The sequence below is a fragment of the Doryrhamphus excisus genome, chromosome 10 (genome assembly GCF_030265055.1).
Source record: "Doryrhamphus excisus isolate RoL2022-K1 chromosome 10, RoL_Dexc_1.0, whole genome shotgun sequence".
Classification (NCBI taxonomy): domain Eukaryota; kingdom Metazoa; phylum Chordata; class Actinopteri; order Syngnathiformes; family Syngnathidae; genus Doryrhamphus; species Doryrhamphus excisus.
The window spans coordinates 7,765,896-7,780,417 of NC_080475.1; the positions used below are offsets into that span (position 1 = coordinate 7,765,896).

General features: G+C 48.8%; 2 protein-coding genes across 2 annotated transcripts in view; one reads left to right on the forward strand and one right to left on the reverse strand.

Annotated features, from left to right (window-relative positions):
* Positions 1-836: 836 nt before the first annotated feature.
* On the forward strand, positions 837-9,549 carry LOC131136599 (structural maintenance of chromosomes protein 1A). The gene is made up of 26 exons (XM_058083651.1): positions 837-1,256; positions 1,769-1,957; positions 2,108-2,220; positions 2,342-2,545; positions 2,743-2,981; positions 3,062-3,320; positions 3,457-3,597; positions 3,665-3,747; positions 3,824-3,923; positions 4,231-4,338; positions 4,440-4,625; positions 4,972-5,151; positions 5,553-5,699; positions 5,771-5,908; positions 5,977-6,093; positions 6,167-6,273; positions 6,341-6,482; positions 6,559-6,704; positions 6,781-6,934; positions 7,014-7,121; positions 7,380-7,536; positions 7,607-7,761; positions 7,825-7,976; positions 8,328-8,397; positions 8,488-8,598; positions 8,997-9,549. The coding sequence occupies exons 1-26, from the start codon at positions 1,148-1,150 to the stop codon at positions 9,075-9,077; spliced, it is 3,696 nt and encodes a 1,231-aa protein (XP_057939634.1). The 5' UTR covers positions 837-1,147; the 3' UTR covers positions 9,078-9,549.
* The window catches only part of LOC131136598 (dihydropyridine-sensitive L-type skeletal muscle calcium channel subunit alpha-1-like), a 29,229-nt gene continuing 23,969 nt past the window's right edge, over positions 9,263-14,522 (reverse strand). Inside the window, exons 27-45 of the mRNA XM_058083650.1 lie at positions 14,339-14,449; positions 14,190-14,273; positions 13,598-13,645; positions 13,463-13,489; positions 13,237-13,362; positions 13,095-13,160; positions 12,925-13,016; positions 12,696-12,855; positions 12,494-12,621; positions 12,083-12,179; positions 11,892-11,994; positions 11,720-11,821; positions 11,518-11,651; positions 11,320-11,445; positions 11,056-11,252; positions 10,921-10,985; positions 10,578-10,624; positions 10,346-10,420; positions 9,263-10,282 (exon numbers count right to left, since the gene is read on the reverse strand). Coding sequence (XP_057939633.1) covers positions 10,022-10,282; positions 10,346-10,420; positions 10,578-10,624; positions 10,921-10,985; positions 11,056-11,252; positions 11,320-11,445; positions 11,518-11,651; positions 11,720-11,821; positions 11,892-11,994; positions 12,083-12,179; positions 12,494-12,621; positions 12,696-12,855; positions 12,925-13,016; positions 13,095-13,160; positions 13,237-13,362; positions 13,463-13,489; positions 13,598-13,645; positions 14,190-14,273; positions 14,339-14,449 — 2,049 coding nt within the window. The 3' untranslated portion in view covers positions 9,263-10,021. The remainder of the gene's footprint in view (positions 10,283-10,345; positions 10,421-10,577; positions 10,625-10,920; positions 10,986-11,055; positions 11,253-11,319; positions 11,446-11,517; positions 11,652-11,719; positions 11,822-11,891; positions 11,995-12,082; positions 12,180-12,493; positions 12,622-12,695; positions 12,856-12,924; positions 13,017-13,094; positions 13,161-13,236; positions 13,363-13,462; positions 13,490-13,597; positions 13,646-14,189; positions 14,274-14,338; positions 14,450-14,522) is intronic.

Genomic DNA, 14,522 nt, shown 5'->3' on the forward strand with positions numbered 1-14,522 from the left:
CCGGGGACTGATTTGGGGGTCCAGCAGTGTGGGAACTCCTCAAAGTATATTCATCTACTCTACTGACTACTACTGACTACTACTGACTACTACTGATTACTACTGACTACTACTGACTACTACTGAATACTACTGACTACTACTGGCTACTACTGACTACTACTGGCTACTACTGACTACTACTGACTACTACTGATTACTACTGACTACTACTGACTACTACTGAATACTACTGACTACTACTGGCTACTACTGACTACTACTGGCTACTACTGACTACTACTGGCTACTAACGAAAGGCGTGGCTCAGGTTTAAACCCCACTGAAAACCAAAACATGCTAGGTTAATTGGCCACCCCAAATTGTCCATAGGTATGAATGTGAGTGTGAATGGTTGTTTGTCTATATGTGCCCTGGGATTGGCTGGCCAGGATGGACCCCGCCTCTCCCCCAAGACAGCTGGGATAGGCTCCAGCACCCCCACGGCCCTCGTAAGGGATAAGCGGAAGAAAATGAATGAAGTAGAAGATGAGTTGTTAGATGTTTCATCAAGGCAGATGCTCCATGTTTCTATTGTGATATCTTTGAGTTGTATGCTACTTGATAAAGAAAATGGCTTCAAGGCGTATGAATACTACCAAGGGTGTGTCTGTTTGCTTTGACTTTTTGAGGTGAGAAATCCCCGCTGATTTGATGTCAACTTTTCTCCAAGTCTGTAACCACAGTACACACAGTGCAGTACACACTCCGGTACAGTAGGTGGCGATCCGCCATGAACAAGGAGAAGAGACCGCCCCGCCAAGTTTGATCTCGCGAGATTCTACGAAGTTACGTCCCTGGCGCTCAAAGCGCTTCCTGTTGGATTGTAAAATGGCGCATTGTTTTCTCCGCTGCATCCCAACCGAGTAGTTACGTTTATGGAACAATTGCAATGATTTGCTACAAGATACACGATGCGATGTTACGGTCGAATTCTTAGGTAAAACACAGAGCAGAGAGCTATATTCTCCGCGCATCCTTTTGTTTTAAGCTCGTTTTTGTTTAGAGCTCGTCCGGTATTCATCGGTTTTTAGCACAAGTTAGCCCTAGTGGTTAGCGTCCTTTTTTAAACTTGAGCGGCATAACTTTGGACTGAAATACTACTACCATGGGGTACCTAAAACTCATCGAGATCGAAAACTTCAAGTCATATAAAGGACGGCAGATAATTGGACCTTTTCACAAGTTCACGGCGATCATTGGGCCAAATGGATCTGGTAAGTTAGGGTTGCGATAGCTAGCATGTTGCTACACTCTTGTTACTGTTACTGTTACTGTTACTGTTACTGTTACTAGACTGCAACATAGGCATGGCACTGCTGGTAGCACTTGTTTATACTGCATACAATACATGCATCTTTAAGATACCCCTATGCATCTACAGCACATTCTATTGTCGCTCTTCTTAAGCTTGTGCAAGTCTGCATTATTGTGTCTGTAGATTAATAAATCAGTGAGCATATTCTCCCCGTGGGTGTGTGGGTTTTCTCCAGGTATTCCCATATTTAAAAAAAACCACAAAAAAACAAAACATGCATGTAGCGTTGTATTTCCAAAAAATGTACTATTTTTGTTGTCATTGTTATATTTGTCCAAAACAACTGTGCCTAGTTGTACCAGGCATTAAAATGCATAAGAAAATTGAAGACTATGTCCGTTATCTTCTATTTGGCTCTGTACATGAAACTGTTATCTATAAGCACACTAATGAATCTCGCTGTCGTTGCAGGAAAGTCCAACCTCATGGATGCTATTAGCTTTGTGCTAGCAGAGAAGACTAGTAACTTGCGTGTGAAGACTCTGAAGGATCTGATCCATGGCGCGCCTGTTGGGAAGCCAGCTGCCAACAGAGCTTTTGTCAGTATGGTTTACCAGGAGGACACAGGAGAGGAGCGCTCCTTCACCAGGATGATTATTGGTATGAATGAACGTCCTTTGGCTGCCGTTGTTGAAACACGCCGTTGTGGCACTAGAGTCTTATTACCACACTATTGCAACACTTTCAGGCTTCTTCAATGTAATGACCTTGTGACCCTGAACTTTGACCTTCTGTTCAATTGTGAATCAGGATCCTCCTCTGAATACCGCATCAACAACAAAGTTGTGGGCTTGCCAGAGTACAGCGAGGAGTTGGAAAAACTTGGTATTCTCATCAAGGCTCGAAACTTTTTGGTATTCCAGGTGAGCCGAACATTTAACCAACATTGTGTTGGCATCCTTTCAGTGCTCCCGAATATCCGATGGGCAGACACGTTTGTTGGAGTGAAATACATTACAGTGGTTCTCCTCATTCTTCCTGTAGGGAGCCGTGGAGTCCATCGCTATGAAGAACCCAAAGGAGCGTACAGCTCTGTTTGAGGAGATCTCGCGTTCCGGGGAGCTGGCGCAGGAGTATGACCGGAGGAAGAAGGAGATGGTGAAAGCCGAGGAAGACACGCAGTTCAACTACCATCGCAAGAAGAACATTGCAGCGGAGCGCAAAGAGGCTAAGCAGGAAAAAGAGGAGGTGCGTCCATCATTTAGAGTCCTGTTGGCAAATGTGTTGATATTTGGACATCTTGGCTTTAAAGAAGAAAGTTGTTGTTGGTTAATATCTGCGTGCAGGCTTCAATAGGGTTTTTTTCTGACTTATTTATGCCCATCAAATCCAATCAAACCTTTCTTGAAAGCCTTGAATGTGCTCATGGGCCATCTTTGGTGCAGGCTGAGCGCTACCAGCGACTGAAGGATGAAGTCGCGAGGGCCAGCGTTCAGTTGCAGCTCTTCAAGCTCTACCACAATGAGACGGAGATTGAGAAGCTGAATAAAGAGCTTGGCCAGCGAAACAAGGAGATCGACAAGGACCGCAAGAAAATGGACCATGTGGAGGAGGAGCTGAAAGACAAGAAGAAGGAGCTCGGCAGGCTCATGAGGGAGCAGCAGACAATAGAAAAAGAGATCAAGTGAGTGATTGGCGTGTCGGTGCATCTTTCAGTTGGATTCCAAAGCCATCCTGTGCAAATGTTTGGCCTTTTGCCCCCAGAGAAAAAGACTCCGAGCTTAACCAGAAGAGGCCGCAGTACATCAAGGCCAAAGAGAACACTTCACACAAGATCAAGAAGCTGGAGGCAGCTCGGAAGTCATTGCAGAACGCCCAGAAGATGTACAAGAAGCGCAAGGCAGACATGGATGAGCTGGACAAAGAGATGAGAGCGGTGGAGCTGGCCAAGCAAGACTTTGAGGAGCGCATGGAGGAGGAGGCACAGAGCCAGGGCCAGGACCTCACCCTGGAGGAGAACCAGGTACCACAGTAGTGTTCATAATCAGTATCAGTACCACAATATTGCATTCAAATGTAAAAAAAAAAGGTTTGGGAAATGTACGATGAATAATATACGTTTTATGAAACCTGAAGTAACCTGCCGTGTCCTTTTGAAGGTGAAGCAGTACCATCGTCTGAAGGAGGAGGCCAGTAAACGTGCAGCCACTTTAGCACAGGAGCTGGAGAAGTTCAACCGGGACCAAAAAGCTGATCAAGACCGCCTCGACTTGGAGGAAAGGAAGAAAGTAGAGACGGAGGTAAAATGGACACGTCTAGCCAATTTAAGGAAAGAATGCACGCAGCAATTGTTTTTTTTCCCTGCAGGCCAAAATCAAACAGAAAATTCGTGAAATTGAGGAGAACCAGAAGCGCATTGAGAAGTTGGAAGATTACATCACCACCAGCAGGTCTGCTTCATGGCATTGCACTGAAACTTTGATCTCGTTTGCCGCATATTCCCACAACGTTTCCCGTGCTCCTCAGGCAGTCTCTGGATGAGCAGAAGCGTATGGAAGAGGAGCTGACTGAGGAGGTGGAAATGGCCAAGAGGAGGATTGATGAGATCAACATGGAGCTGAATCAGGTGTGAACATCTTAGAGTGTTTAGAAGTCATCCTAAGTCTCACGTAGGCCTGGGCCCTAGGACCTCCATTTTACCGAGTTACTGCTTAATCCTTGCCGACCTCTTCCACCGCACACACGGTAGCCTGTTAGCTTCAACTGGGCCTCCTGCTAGCAGGCATGAGGGAGATGCAGCACAAATCCAGTCTATATGGATACCAAAGATATGGTTGATTTTGATGTAGTGCTTAAAGTAAATATGAATATTTTGTCATATCTCCTATGACCCAGTGCTAGTCTCACACAAGCTTTTGTTTCTCTCTAATAAGGTCATGGAGCAACTGGGGGACGCCAGGATCGACAGGCAGGAGAACAGTCGACAGCAACGCAAGGCTGAGATCATGGAGAGCATCAAACGACTTTACCCAGGCTCTGTGGTGAGCTTGATGTTCCATCACTCATCCCATCTTTTTGTTTGCAACAACATCATTCAGATTTTACTCGACTGGTGTTGAAGACTTTTCTTTCTCTTCTGCAGTATGGCCGCTTGATCGACTTGTGCCAACCCACTCAGAAGAAATATCAGATCGCTGTGACCAAAGTGCTGGGCAAGAACATGGATGCCATCATTGTTGACTCGGAGAAGACGGGCAGAGATTGTATTCAGTACATCAAGGAGCAGAGAGGAGAACCCGAGACCTTCCTTCCTCTTGACTACCTGGAGGTAAATATCCACGTTCATGAATTGCATGTCAACAGTAGTTTGGACTTGAGCTTTTTCACTAGGAGCACAGGAACACGATGATGAGTCATGTGACATTTCTATGACGCTTTCCCTGACCTATAAATGTAGTTGGACTGGTGTAGTCTCTCTGTGTTAAATGATGCCAACGTTTCAGATATGTGAGCCCTGAAAGAATTATTATTGATAATGTTTCATTTAAAATGGCAGTGGAAAGAGTTTGTTTAAATATCGTATTAAGAAATGCAGCCGTCAAAAAAGAGCCATGATTAGATACGTGTATTTTTTCCTTAACTTTATTTGAAGTCTTTGTCTTGTTTCATCACAGGTGAAGCCAACAGACGAAAAACTTCGAGAGCTGCGTGGCGCCAAGCTGGTGATCGACGTGATCCGCTACGAGCCTCCACATATTAAGAAAGCTCTGCAGTATGCATGCGGCAACGCTCTGGTTTGTGAGAATGTGGAGGACGCAAGGAGGATTGCCTTTGGAGGCCCATACAGGCACAAGGTACGAACTACGTTATTACTGTCCCGCACTCGTACGCGTATGGCAGGGCTCTACTCGGAGCTTTTTCACTAGGAGAACCTGACTAAAAAGGTACAGTACAGCGGAATGATGCCAGGAGTGAAATCCAGTCATTTCTTGTGTCGGACCTGTAGGTTGATTATTGAAATTGAAAAAAGGGTTGAACTTTGAAAGAAATGGGAGAAGATGTTGGCCAATTTAGCCTTAAAAACATTTCTAATATTCAGGGTTAAAAAAAGTTGGCTACTTGGGGGGTTACACTTATTGCGGCCTATTTTGGGACCCTGTCCCCGCGATATAGGAGGGAAGACTGCATGACAAGTTCAGATTTGATATGATGTGCTGATGTCATGTTCTTGTTTATCTCCTCTGGCCACATCTAGACTGTCGCACTGGATGGAACACTTTTCCAAAAATCCGGAGTCATTTCTGGAGGAGCCAGCGACCTGAAGGCCAAGGCCAGGCGTTGGGATGAGAAGGCGGTAGACAAACTCAAAGAGAAGAAAGAGAAGCTGACGGATGAGCTCAAAGTAATTTGGATGCTCTCCCTTTAAAACATTGGTTCATTGTGACCCCAACTAATGCCATGTTTACATTGCAGGAGCAAATGAAGGCCAAGAGGAAGGAGGCCGAGCTGCGTCAGGTCCAGTCTCAGGCCCACGGCCTTCAAATGAGACTGAAGTATTCTCAGAGTGACCTGGAGCAGACCAAGACACGACACCTGTCACTCAACATGCAGGTACAGCTTGTTGACGTCTGCTCCTCCCTTGGCAGTCCTGTCTCTAAACGTCCTTCCGTGCCCTGCAGGAGAAGTCTAAGCTGGAAAGCGAGTTGGCCAACTTTGGTCCTCGCATCAATGACATCAAGAGGATCATCCAGTCCCGCGAGAGGGAAATCACGGACCTCCGAGACCGCATGAACCTGGTAGGTTGGAGTCATTCGATGGCGTCTGTGCTAAGTACGTGCCAATGCAGTAACCATCGGCAACGCTGTTCAGGTGGAGGATGAGGTGTTTGTGGAGTTCTGCAAGGAGATTGGAGTAAGGAACATCAGAGAGTTTGAGGAGGAGAAGGTCAAGAGGCAGAATGAGATTGCCAAAAAGCGGTGAGTTCTTCTGTTTTCTTCTCATAATTCTCTCGCAAGTCCAATTTGACACGAGATGTTGTCTCAGTCTGGAATTTGAGACCCAGAAGACCCGCCTGGGAATCCAGGTGGACTATGAGAAGAACCAACTCAAGGAGGACCAGGAGAAGGTCATGATGTGGGAGCAGACTGTCAAGAAGGACGAGGCTGAAATTGAACGCCTGAAGAAGGTATGGATGAGAACATCATCAATGATGGCCGCCAGTCCAAGTCAGTCCATGCTCACGTCTCGTTTTCTCTCTTCAGGAGGAGCACAGACACATGAAGATCATTGATGAGACAATGGCGCAGCTCCAAGACCTGAAGAACCAGCACCTCACCAAGAAATCTGAAGTCAATGACAAGAACCACGACATGGAGGAGATCCGCAAAAAACTGGGCGGTGCCAACAAGTGAGCGGCTGCAATAGCGACATGTCACTTCTTCCAAGGTTCTGCCAGCTCCAAGCGTCCTTGTCGTTGCTTCTAGGGAGTTGACGCAGCTCCAAAAGGAAGTGACGGCCATCGAGACGAAGCTGGAGCAGAAGCGCAGCGATCGCCACAACCTGCTGCAGGCCTGCAAGATGCAGGACATCAGGCTGCCTCTTCGCTCGGGGACGATGGACGACATCAGCCAGGGGGAGGTACGTGGGTGCGTCCCGGGTGCTGCCTGCTTTTGGGATGGACTGACAAGCCACGCCCCCCTCCCTCTCGTCTTCTCAGGGGAGCTCTCAGACCGACGAGTCCAGCAGCCAGAGGACCTCCAGCAGCGTCCTGGCTAAGGAGGCGCTCATTGAGATCGACTACAGCAATCTGTCTGAAGACCTCAAGGTACGCCACGCCACGCCCACGCCAGGCCACGCCCACGCCAAACCTCCTTTCATGTCTTCTATGCCACTCCCTCCCCACCTCTGGTCAGATTTCGTGCTGAGGAAAGTCGTTCCGCTATAGTGGTTTAAAAAACGGTACATCCCTGGAGGATAACATTCCATGGTTTTCCATGTGTCATTTCCGTGGCTACGTGCCGCACGCACCTCCAGTGTGGTAGACTGTGACCACAAGGATGAAGAGTCCGGCTTGTTCCCGCAGGATGCCTTGTCCGAGGAGGAGATCAAGGCGGAGACCAACACGCTGCAGCAGCGTCTGAACGAGCAGCAGAGCATCTTGCAGAGAATCAGCGCCCCCAACATGAAGGCCATGGAGAAGCTGGAGAGCGTCAGGGACAAGTTCCAAGAAACCAGCGACGGTGAGTTGCGGCAGACCGGAGGCGGACTCAACGGGAGGAAGCGGCAATGTCAACCTTCTGTCCCTCCCAGAGTTTGAAGCCGCTCGCAAGAGGGCCAAGAAGGCCAAACAAGCCTTCGAGCAGATCAAGAAGGAGCGTTTCGATCGCTTCAATACCTGCTTTGAGTCTGTCGCCACAAACATCGATGAGATCTACAAGGCCCTCTCACGTAACAGCAGCGCCCAGGTACGTCCAGGATGAGCCTCGCTTTGAGGGAACGCTACGTTTGTCATCACAATCGTTTCCTAGGCCTTCCTGGGGCCGGAGAACCCAGAGGAGCCCTACCTGGACGGCATCAACTATAACTGTGTGGCCCCGGGAAAGAGGTTTCGACCCATGGACAACCTGTCTGGAGGAGAGAAGACCGTGGCGGCCTTGGCTCTGCTCTTTGCTATTCACAGGTGACACAACATTACATGGGGGAGTCTATGTATGTATGACCATGTAGGTATGTATGACTGTGTATGTATGTATGACCATGTATGTATGTATGACTGTATGACCATGTATGTATGACTGTATGTATGGCTATGTATGTATGACTGTATGTATGTATGACTGTATGTATGTATGACTGTATGACTGTATGACCATGTATGTATGACTGTATGTATGGCTATGTATGTATGCATGTATGTATGACTATGTGTGTATGCATGTATGTATGTATGTATGACTATGTGTGTATGCATATGTATGTATGACCATGTATGCAAGATTTTGACTTACTACTGCTTGACATATCTACTCAGCTACAAACCCGCGCCCTTCTTTGTCCTTGACGAGATTGACGCTGCGCTTGACAACACCAACATCGGCAAGGTGCGTGCCCATACGAGTGTTGGAACCTCCCCAGTGGTCATCCGGTTCTTCCCGCAGCCCTCATTGCAACGTCCCGTCTTCCCTCCCCAGGTGGCCAATTATATCAAAGACCAGTCAGTCCAGAACTTCCAGGCCATCGTCATCTCCCTGAAGGAGGAGTTCTACACCAAGGCGGACTCCCTCATTGGTGTTTATCCGGAGGTGCGTATCTTCCTTTTAGCCACGTGTCCTTGTCCAACCTCGTCCAACCTCGTCCAACCTAACCCTGAACCAACTGGCACAAATCAGCACAGCCTTTCACTTCCGATATTGCAGCTTGAGTATTAGGCGATACGGATATCCGTCTGACGTCATCATCATCATCCATATGTCCCTCATTTAAGGCTTAGATGATTAATTAATTTCTTAGATTAGAGCGCCCGTTCTTCACTTGATTCCTTCACTTTATTGCTTGATACAATTATTGACAATATGAACCACTTCCTCTTTTGTCACATGACCAGAAACATAGGATTGGCACCTTAAGGCTTCATCATGAAAGGGGTTGATGCCCCCCCCACCCCCCCCACTAATCATCTCTCCTCTTTTCCCACCCACAGCAAGGAGACTGTGTCATCAGCAAAGTGCTCACCTTTGACCTCTCCCAGTATCCCGACGCCAACCCAAACCCCAACGAATGAGAAGACTGTTCCATCATCAAAGGTCCAAAGGTCATTCCCTGATTCCTCTCCTCCATCCTTTCCTTCTATGATCGCTCCTGTCATATGATTTGATATTAGGGAATAGAATCTTTTTGGTAGTTTAGGGTTGTCCTGTAAACAGTGATAGCCACCATATACAGTATGTACATGTCATTGAGTATTGAATACCACTTTTTTTTAAGCAGACACATCATGGGCCCCCCCCCCCCCCCCCCAAGGATGTGCCTATTCCTAAAATGTACATTTAGCATTTTGTTGTTTTATTGTGACTAGTGTGTAGTTGATGCTACATCATGGAGCCCAGCAGATATTCCCGAGTCAGCTTCACTGTGGGAAGAGGTCTATGTGAGTCAGGTCTATGTGAGGCAGGTCTATGTGAGTCAGGTCTATGTGAGACAGGTCTATGCTCTTTTATTCATTCGTCCGCTTTCAATAAATATCGTTTGAATTATTTAAGGTCTTTGCTAATGTTTACTTTGAGATTCAAGTTTTTATTGGATTGTATGTGTTTAAATCCCAGATCTTAACGACACTTTTAGTTGAATACAAGCCGCCCACCCGGGATACTGCACGACATTCCAGGCCATAAGCGGCCTGCTCACTAGGCAGGACTATTAATAGACGGACGGGCTCACTTTACACCAGCGTAGCCTGCAGGGGGCCATCCATTTTAAAGCATTACCTTCACTCACCAGCGCTTTCATCCATTATTTACACTTGATTAAATATTGAAATTAGGATTAATCACATTTTGTCCATTGTTAACCTTTAATACAAATGTTTTTATGGATAGTAATTTGTACTTGCAGTTACTTCCAATTCCAATATTTCAGTGTGTTTCCACCACATCTCAGCTGCCTTTCAGACCATCAGGATGTGCTCACCTTCTCAAATAAAAATATGTTTTAAACACCATGTGACCTCTAAACGTCATAATCGGCCTCAGGCAGCTCCGTTCTAGTCTGGACATGAGCGGAGGAAGCTGGAGGACCAGGACGCCTCTTCCTCCTCACAGCCGGGTCCGGACGCTCTGGGTCCCTGGATGCCGCAGCCTGGGGGCAAGGAGGCACAGGGACGGGGCGTTTCTTTTTGACGGGGGCCACGCAGCTGGGGCGCTGGTTGAGGAGAGCCCGAGCTACGTCTTCCATGTCTTCTAGAGTTGTGTGCACGACGTCCGCCGTCTCCTGTGTCGCAATACGCAATGTATGTCGAGTCCATTGACAGGTCCATGAAATAGATGATCTTACCTCCTGGAAAAGGTGGGCGGCGGCACTATGGGAGCTGCCGTTTGGACTGTCGCTGAGCCTCGGCTTATAAGGGAACTGCAAAAAACCAAAAAAGGTTAGTCTCACAAACAACGTAAATGATAATCCCTAGCGTGTCCCCATCATAGCAAGAACGCTAACCGTAATCTGAAAAGCCCAACTGAGCAAAGAATGGGGCCCACAGGGCCGGCTCTGATTTCTTGTCAAATATTACCTGCGTAGCGTCCGTCCTCCCTGGGAAGGTCCAGGAGTGGCGGTTCTCTTAGGGAGGACAAATGAGATTTTGGTTTTGTGCAGCAAGTAGAAGCAAGTAAAGACAAGCCGTATCTGGACGGGTTCTGCAGCCTATTTTCAGACCCTTAGCTGGTGGTCCAATGTTTGGTTCTCGAAGCGCCGTGCCCCCATGAAGAAGAGAAGCGGTATAAACCGAAGTCCGGATCACTAAGTCTCGTTTTTACGGACGTTTTGATCATAGAAACTTTCCAAACGAACCAAAGGGATTTTGTTGGTAGCAGATGCAACCTGGACTGACCAAGCCCCCCCAGCGTGGACAGTACCTGGGTCTGGATCCTCACCGGGACCATCCAACTCTTCAGGACTGCCTTCTCTTTCCAACGAAAACCTGAAAGACAAGAAGGCGCCGCCGTCAGACACGCCCCCAGCAGCGCGTGGGCGCCATGGCTGTGCTTTACTCTGCGAAGGCGTTGTTGTTGGTGTTGTCTTTGGGGGCCGTGCTGGCGAGGAAGTCTGCAATGGGATCCTCAACGGAGGACTCGGGATGGTTTTCCAAGAACTTGAGGGGCCTCTGGTTGGTCATGTGTGGAGACTGGGTGTCGCTATTGTCAGCCGAGAAAGACTCCACGCGATTCCCAAACAAGCCATGCGTACGCTGGAACGACATCGGCATCACTTCGTTCTCACTTCCTGTTTCCTCCATATTTTGCCGTGCTCCTCACCTGGTAAATAAGCTCTTCTCCAGCGTCCTCCATCGCTCTGTCCATCTCCTCCTCATTCTGCAGGTCTCCAGAAATGGCCCTGTGCATTTCCGGAGCCGCCTCATCCTCGATACTCCTCAGACCGGCCTGAGGATTACGAGGAGGAACATAAGTAGAAGATCAACAGAGAAGACAACATGCGTGAAGAAGGTCGGTTACTTGGATCTCAGGGCCTGAGGCGTTCTTCTTCGTGGGCCGGTAGCCGTAGTATTCCTCCTGACGCTTCAGGAACTTCCGTAAATGATCCTGAAGCAAGAACGTGGCGTAGAATTTCCCCACGGTGACCTCATCATCTGAAAACCGGGAAAGAGGAATTATGAACAAGCTCAGGAGAAGAGGTTCCATCCATCGGAGCACTCGCCTCCTATCGGGGGGATGACCTGGTCCAGGAGCTTCATGCTGGTGCGCTTCCAGATTTTCTTGATGATAGCTCTGAGCTCCTCGTTGGCTTGCTCAAAGTTTCCTGGTGGGAAGACGACATTCCCGTCAACGTACGCCGACTCAGCACAACAAGACAAACGGCTGATCTCCACCTTCCGTCTTGATCTTCAGCGCCGTCCTGACCAGAGCGAAGAGGGTGGCGTTGAAGGTGACGGTGCCGTCGCTGTTGAGGGGCATGTTCATGCCCACCAAACGCTGCAGGATTGGCATCGTTGGAGAAACGCTGCTTACGTTGCATCCAATGGGGGGGGGGGGGGGGGGCTCGGGCTGTCCGTCATCTTACCTTACAAGCTGCTCGATGAGGACAGAACTTGCCGAAGCCCAAAGGAGGCTGGATGCGTCGTAGCAGCGTCACCACATCCAGATGTTTGATTCTCCCTCTGTGACATCACACAAGCGTCTAATTGGTCATATTGGTCATATTGGTCATATTGGTCATATTGGTCATATTGGTCTTATTGGTCTTATTGGTCATATTGGTCTTATTGGTCATATTGGTCATATTGGTCATATTGGTCATATTGGTCATATTGGTCATATTGGTCATATTGGTCATGTTCGTCAAGCGTCTTATTGATAATCCATATTTCATATAATACACAGAGCAAGGAACAACTCCAAGGTCTGCGTCCTTCCTGGTGTCTGCTGGTTCAGAGATGCTAGCATCCATCTGATGAAGAGCATGGTGGCTTACGTGGCCTCTGGGTCATATTCAGCCCAGATCTTCTTGAACTCATCCAGGTGGTGAGGACCAAGCAGGGACCAATCCCGCGTCAGGTAGTCAAAGTTGTCCATGATGACTGCAACAAACAGGTTGAGGATCTGCAGGAGGAGGCCACACAGAATGAAGAGCGAGGAAGCAGGAGATGTACGGTGGAAGTACTGGAGATGCTGACCAAGAAGGCACAGAGACAGTAGAAGCTTAGGAAGTAGAAGACGGCGAAGTTGGAGCCACAAGTGTACTCCTCCCTTGGCAGGAAGTCGGACTTGGGGTCACACTTCTTCCCGTACATGGACGCCATCATGACCTCCTCCCATCCTTCTCCAGTAGCACACCTGCAGATGGAAACCACAGTGAGATCTGGCCTCGGTTGTGGACCCCGGGAGCTTTGATGGAGAACTTGCCGGAATAGCATGAGAACCGCCTGCGGGAACGTCTGGAAGTTGTTGTTGCGGTTGATTTCCGTGCCATCCACCAAGGCTATCTTCCCGAAAATCTGAAAGGATGCCATGGTGGCCCTGAGCTTCCATGGTGAGCACCATCAGGCGTGGAAGCCGGAGGAGAGCATCCATACCTGCATCCCGATGACGGCGTAGATGAAGAAGAGCATCACGATGAGCAGAGCCACGTGAGGAAGAGCCTGAAGACACCAGAGAAGAACGGCCAGTCAGCCCGTTTGTGGAATGGGACGTGGTAATGTCCACCGTGACGGAGACCTGGAAGGACTTGATGAACGTCCACAGGAGGTTGCGGATGCCCTCGGATCGGTTCAGTAGCTTGACCAGGCGCATGACACGGAAGAGTCGGAAAAACGTGATGGAAACGGAGGCGTTTTCCGAGGCCTGGGGACAAGAGGAGAATAATTCCATGTCCAGGAGATGAGAGGACCATAAGAGTACTTATGATGATGATGATGATGATGATGGTCATGTGGATGCTTACTGCGATTGCTTGCATGGGATTCGTGTCCTGCAAAACGTAGAAGAGAAGACGTAGGAAGACCCAGGAAGACCCAGGAAGTATAACGCTGCCCACGACAAAGCATGCTGTACAACGCAAGGCTAGCGTGATATTTACCTCACAGCCTTGGAGACAGTAGAGCCCCCCACTGGCGGCCAGGGCGGTCTGTGAAGGACAAGCAGAGGTCAAGTGAGATGGCGGAGAGTAAAAATGAGCGTTTGAGAGTAAAAAGCAACCAAGCGTAGAAGGAAGGAGGGTGTGAAAGAGGCGGCACCGGAGCGTGGCCACGTGCCGGACGGCGTGTGTTTGTGGGCCAAGATGGGGGAAAGCGTGGCAACCTGAGAAAGTCCAAGCAACACGTGATCTCTAATGGGCACACAAATCATTCGGGATGAGAGAAAGTGTCAATCATGGCGTGTGGGTGACAAGGGTGCTTCTCCAGAGGAGGGCGACAGAAGACAGAAGGATGGCGGTGGCGTCGGAGATGGCCAATGACGGTACTGACCGTGTTGGGCGAGCTAGCGGTGCTGGCACCATTCTGGGCCACGGTTATACGTGTCTGGTCGGAGCATCGGATACATACATTAGTCATGGTCTATGGTCTATGGTCTATGGTCTATGGTCTATGGTCTGGATGCTGCCGCCAGGGACGCTCATATCAACTCCTGAGGTGAACATTCCATGAGAAGGCCGTGTGGTCGGTACTCACGTCCACTTCGCTGAGGATGACATCAACAACGCTTCCGATGACGATGATGAAGTCAAACACGTTCCAGGGGTCTCCAAAGTAGCCCTGCCGGGACAGGAGACCACAGTGAGAGGAAGTCCAGTTGACTGGTGTTTCCCATGAAGGTCTACCTTTGCTTTGAAGGCCATGAGCTTGAGAATCATCTCCACCGTGAAGAGCACAGTGAAGATCAAGTTGAGGATGTCCGACAGCTTGGTCACATGGTCTGACTGGTTACAGTGCTGTTCCACAAACGACAGGACAGAAAGTAGCGTGAAGATGCTGCGTTCACGTCACCCAAGACCACGTCTCACA